The sequence below is a fragment of the Coregonus lavaretus genome (assembly GCF_964263955.1).
Source record: "Coregonus lavaretus genome assembly, contig: HAP1_SCAFFOLD_839, whole genome shotgun sequence".
NCBI lineage: Eukaryota > Metazoa > Chordata > Actinopteri > Salmoniformes > Salmonidae > Coregonus > Coregonus lavaretus.
This window is the reverse complement of record NW_028165314.1, coordinates 112,372-118,371: the sequence shown is the minus strand read 5'-3', so window position 1 is coordinate 118,371 and position 6,000 is coordinate 112,372. Positions and strand designations below refer to the sequence as shown.

Sequence of the window (6,000 nt, the reverse complement as noted above, 5' to 3'; positions counted from 1 at the left end):
CTGGGGAAGTAGTCTCCTGAGTGGTGCAGTGGTCTAAGGCACTGCATCGCAGTGCTAGCTGTGCCGCTAGAGATCCTGGTTTGAATCCAGGCTCTGTTGTAGCCGGCTGCGACTGGGAGACCCATGGGGCGGCGCACAATTGGCCCAGGGTAGGGGAGGGAATGACCGGCAGGGATGTAGCTCAGTTGGTAGAGCACGGCGTTTGCAACGCCAGGGTTGTGGGTTCGATTCCCACGGGGGGCCAGTATGTAAAAAAAACAACATCATTCTTAAATGGAAGAAGTTTGGAACCATCAAGACTCTTCCTAGAGCTGGCTGCCTGAGCAATCGGGGGAGAAGGGCCTTGGTCAGGGAGGTGGCCAAGAACCGGATGGTCACTCTGACAAAGCTACAGAGTTCCTCTGTGGAGATGGGAGAACCTTCCAGAAGGACAACCATCTCTGCAGCACTCCACCAATCAGGCCTTTTATGGTAGAGTGGCCAGACAGAAGCCACTCCTCAGTAAAAGGCACATGACAGCCTGCTTGGAGTTTTCCAAAAGGCACCTAAAGGACTCTCAGACAATGAGAAACAAGATTCTCTGCTCTGATGAAACCAAGATTAGGCCTGAATGCCAAGCGTCACATCTGGAGGAAACCTGGTGAAGCATGGTGGTGGCAGCATCATGCTGTGGGGATGTTTTTCAGGGGCAGGGACTGGGAGACTAGTCAGGATTGAGGGAAAGATGAACGGAGCTAAGTACAGAGAGATCCTTGATGAAAACCTGCTCCAGAGCACTCAGAACCTCAGACTGGGACGAAGGTTCACCTTCCAACAGGACAACGACCCTAAGCACACAGCAAGACAACGCAGGAGTGGCTTCGGGACAAGTCTCTGAATGTCCTTGAGTGGCCAAGCCAGAGCCCAGACTTGAACCCAATCGAACATCTCCGGAGAGACCTGAAAATAGCTGTGCAGCGACGCTCCTCATCCAATCTGACAGAGCTTGAGAGGATCTGCAGAGAAGAATGGGAGAAACTCCCCAAATACAGGTGTGCCAAGCTTGTAGCGTCATACCCAAGAAGACTAGAGGCTGTAATCGCTGCCAAAGGTGCTTCAACATTTTACTTCAACAAAGTACTAAGTAAAGGGTCTGAATACTTGTGTAAATGTAATATTTCCGTTTTTAATTTTTTATAAATTAGCAAACATTTCGCTTTGTCATTATGGGGTATTGTGTGTAGATTGATTAAGAAAAAAGTAACAATTTAATCAATTTTAGAATAAGGCTGTAATGTAACAAAATGTTGAAAAAGTCAAGGGGTCTGAATACTGTCCGAATGCACTATATATCCTAATTATTTAGAAAATCTAATTCAGGGTGTCTTTCGCATAATCCAGCAATTGTCTATTGTTCTGTATGTGACCACTTTGCACTACTTGTTTGGTTTGGTGTCAACTGGCTGTCTGGCTCCCTCTAGTGGTGCGCCTGTGAAGAACTGGGTGGGAGGTGTCGAATATTTATAAAGTCTAAACAAGTTGTCAATGGGGAGGAAGGAAATATAAAACCTCACCTTCCACGTCGCCAGGGTTGTATTTGCCAGTTATCAACAGACGGACGGGATGGCTTGCTTTGACAGCTGCCAGTGCCTCGGCGAAAGGGGACAAAGAAGCATCCTTTACAGCATTTTGAAAAACGACAACCAATATAATCAGCATTCACAGGGGCGCGCGAGGGTGGCCGTCCCTCAACAGCAGGTTTGTTCGTGTGGATCTAAGAAGAAAGTGGTTCTCCGTTCTCCCCAGACAACCTGTAAAGCAGCGTCGGCAGTGCTTTTAAAAACGCTGAAGTTCGTTAAAAATGTACTTTGTTTTCGGGAACTTCCTGCGGAGGACCAGTTACAGCTCGTGCGCAACAGCTGGGCCCAGCTGCTCGTTTTGGGCATGGCGCAGGACATGATGGACTTCGAGACCATGGAGACGCCAGAACCCAGTATGTTACAGAAGATTTTAACCAGCGGACAAGGAAGACAGGAGACCGCGCACGGGCGCAGTAGCCAAGGCGTTTCTCTCACTGATGTCCAAGGAATACAAATGTTTTTGAATAAATGTTGGGGACTGGACATCAGCACCAAAGAATACGCATATTTAAAGGGAGCCATTCTCTTCAATCCAGGTTTGTTAAACAAATTGCTTTATGGTGTATTTACTGGTTTTATTATTATTAGCAAGCCTATTATTATTATTATTATTATTATTATTATTATTATTATTATTATAATAGTTGTTTTTGTTATTGTTTTTATAATATTCATTACCATCATCATCATCATTATTATTATTATTATTATTATTATTATTATTATTATTATTATTATTATTATTATCATTATTGTTGTTTTGGTATTGTTTTTATAATATTAATTACCATCATCATCATCATTATTATTATTATTATTATTATTATTATCATTATTATTATTATCATTATAAATATTGTTGTTATTGTTTTTATAATTATTAGAATTATTAGTAGGAGCCTATTATTATTATTAGTTTATGAATGGGCTATTATTAACTATGCGACTCTTATTGACTCGTTTGAGTTCACCATAATTGTTTCTGATTATAACTTCCATTTTATTCTCTCCTTAGACATTGCAGAGCTCCGGTGTCAAAGCTACATTCAGGCATTGCAGAGCGAAGCGCATCAAGCCCTTAATGAATATGTGAAAGTCACTCACCGAAGAGACGCTACAAGGTTCACTAAACTATTCATCGCGCTCTCCATGCTACGGTCCATCAATGCAAACGTCGTTGCTGGACTTTTCTTCAAACCTGTCATCGGCACGGTCAGCATGAATGAATTTCTACTCGAAATGTTTTACGGAAAATAGACTGAATAAACTGTTTAGAGACTGAATATAGACCGAGCTGTGGACTGGCCTGGAGGGTGAACAGAATAACAACAGGCAGGTGTATAGGGTTGCTATCCATATAGATTTATTTTGCTATAACACATCTTATTTTTGTAAAATAAAAGTGTTTGCTGAACTTTGCATGTGGTTATTTCAGTTTATCAACCTATATCATCTTTTTTTAAATTATAGCCTACAGTTATGTCTGAAGTTATGTCTAATAACAGCTGCATAATACATTCAATCTTATTTGATTGCAGTACATTACCTGGATAATGCTGACATAGATGCAAAATAATTTAAATCATATTTGATTGCAAAACATTACCTGGATAATGCTGATAGTGATAATGCATTACTGTGTTTCACCTCAAGAGGGCAATGCTCGCCCACAGTCTAGAGAAATACATTTCCATTCCTGCAGACATTGACAACTACATCAATCCCAAAGCTTTCAGCACTCCCACAGCTCCTGAACTGTCTAGGTTATAAACTTCTTTATGAGGTACTGTGAATATGTTAAAAACAGCAGTAGTACTAACAGTGTTTCTAATGACATGCATTCATTCAACACACCTCCAGACACCAAGGACGTAGCATCTCATGTCAGGACAGGTCATTGGACTGGGTCGGTCCGTTAGGAGGGGCTGCTGTACCATCTAGTGAGGGTGAGGTGGGTCACAACACGTGTCTGGTACCAACCAGTGTCAGGACAAGACCAGGCTGTTAGCATACCCACACCACATGCCACACACATCAATGGAACAAGGAGGCACATGTCAGGTGGCTGTGGGCATCCAGAGTGGCATGGACCCGAGGTGAGGTGTTTAGGCTACCAGTCATGCATTAAGGAGAGGGGAAGGCTGCCAGGCCTGAGAGGTGTTGCCGTGACGACACGCTGGGCGGAGGCCGTGGGAGGAGGCAACAGGCAGTGGTGGTGAGGCCTGATGATAAATGTGATCAACGTGCCCCATGTTCATCTGAGGAGGAGGAGGAGGATGAGGAAGAGTGGGAGGAGGAGGAGCAGGAAGAGGAGGAGGAAGAGACGCCACACTACACATAGACAGGGCAAAATACATAACACACACAGATGAAAAAAGTCCAGAAAAGGTTAATTGCTTAGTGTATGGATGTTGAAATGCAATATTTAGGAACATATCCACAAACAACGACAGAGAGGTCCCCTATGAGTAAAGATGTTCCCATGGAAACACTAGGGTTAGGGTTGTGATTGAGGCTAGGGTTAGGGTTGTAATTGAGGCTAGGGTTAGGGTTGTGGTTGAGGGTTAGGGTTGTGGTCGAGGCAAGGGTTAGGGTTGTGGTTGAGGGTTAGGGTTTTGATTGAGGCTAGGGTTGTGGTTAAGGGTTAGGGTTGAGGTTGAGGCTAGGGTTGTGATTGAGGCAAGGTTTATGGTTGAACTGTGATGTGGACATGAAGCTAGGGTTAAGGTTGTGGTTGAGGCAAGGGTTATGGTTGAACTGGGATGTGGACATGAAGCGAGGGCAGGGCAACTTTGATGGGGGTGGGGGCCACAAAAACTCTGAACTGCTTACCCACATCCATACTATCCATTTTTCCTTGGGGTGTAGAGAAAATGTTACAGTTTTTAAGCAAGTTTACTGCAATTCTGCATATTTTGCCATGGGGCGGAGAGAAATGTTTGCAGTTTTTAATATGATATCTGAGTGAGACTGACTAACAAAATCAATGGGGCCCCCTGGACAGTAATTCGACCATGATAACAAGTTTACAGTGAGGGAAAAAAGTATTTGATCCCCTGCTGATTTTGTACGTTTGCCCACTGACAAAGACATGATCAGTCCAGAAAAACATACATCAAAAATGTTATACATTGATTTGCATTTTAATGAGGGAAATAAGTATTTGACCCCTCTGCAAAACATGACTTAGTACTTGGTGGCAAAACCCTTGTTCGCAATCACAGAGGTCAGACGTTTCTTGTAGTTGGCCACCAGGTTTGCACACATCTCAGGAGGGATTTTGTCCCACTCCTCTTTGCAGATCGCCTCCAAGTCATTAAGGTTTCGAGGCTGACGTTTGGCAACTCGAACCTTTAGCTCCCTCCACAGATTTTCTATGGGATTAAGGTCTGGAGACTGGCTAGGCCACTCCAGGACCTTAATGTGCTTCTTCTTGAGCCACTCCTTTGTTGCCTTGGCCGTGTGTTTTGGGTCATTGTCATGCTGGAATACCCATCCACGACCCATTTTCAATGCACTGGCTGAGGGAAGGAGGTTCTCACCCAAGATTTGACGGTACATGGCCCCATCCATTGTCCCTTTGATGCGGTGAAGTTGTCCTGTCCCCTTAGCAGAAAAACACCCCCAAACCTCCATGTTTGACGGTGGGGATGGTGTTCTTGGGGTCATAGGCAGCATTCCTCCTCCTCCAAACACGGCGAGTTGAGTTGATGCCAAAGAGCTCGATTTTGGTCTCATCTGACAAAAAAACTTTGACCCAGTTCTCCTCTGAATCATTCAGATGTTCATTGGCAAACTTCAGACGGGCCTGTATATGTGCTTTCTTGAGCAGGGGTACCTTGCTGGTGCTGCAGGATTTCAGGCCTTCACGGCGTAGTGTGTTACCAATTGTTTTCTTGGTGACTATGGTCCCAGCTGCCTTGAGATCATTGACAAGATCCTCCCGTGTAGTTCTGGGCTGATTCCTCACCGTTCTCATGATCATTGCAACTCCACGAGTTGAGATCTTGCTTGGAGCCCCAGCCCGAGGGAGATTGACAGTTATTTTGTGTTTCTTCCATTTGCGAATAATCGCACCAACTGTTGTCACCTTCTCACCAAGCTGCTTGGCGATGGTCTTGTAGCCCATTCCAGCCTTGTGTAGGTCTACAATCTTGTCCCTGACATCCTGGAGATCTCTTTGGTCTTGGCCATGGTGGAGAGTTTGGAATCTGATTGATTGATTGCTTCTGTGGACAGGTGTCTTTTATACAGGTAACAAGCTGAGATTAGGAGCACTCCCTTTAAGAGTGTGCTCATAATCTCAGCTCGTTACCTGTATAAAAGACACATGGGAGCCAGAAATCTTTCTGATTGAGAGGGGGTCAAATACTTATTTCCC

The 6,000-nt window shown here is 44.3% G+C and overlaps 1 protein-coding gene across 1 annotated transcript; it reads left to right on the top strand.

Moving 5' to 3' along the window:
• Nucleotides 1-1,602: 1,602 nt before the first annotated feature.
• On the top strand, nt 1,603-2,947 carry LOC311115995 (nuclear receptor subfamily 0 group B member 1-like; the record flags this gene model as incomplete). The annotated part of the gene is made up of 2 exons (XM_084191129.1): nt 1,603-2,155; nt 2,635-2,947. The coding sequence occupies 2 exons, from the start codon at nt 1,603-1,605 to the stop codon at nt 2,874-2,876; spliced, it is 795 nt and encodes a 264-aa protein (XP_084047255.1). The 3' UTR covers nt 2,877-2,947.
• Between the last annotated feature and the right edge of the window lie 3,053 nt (nt 2,948-6,000).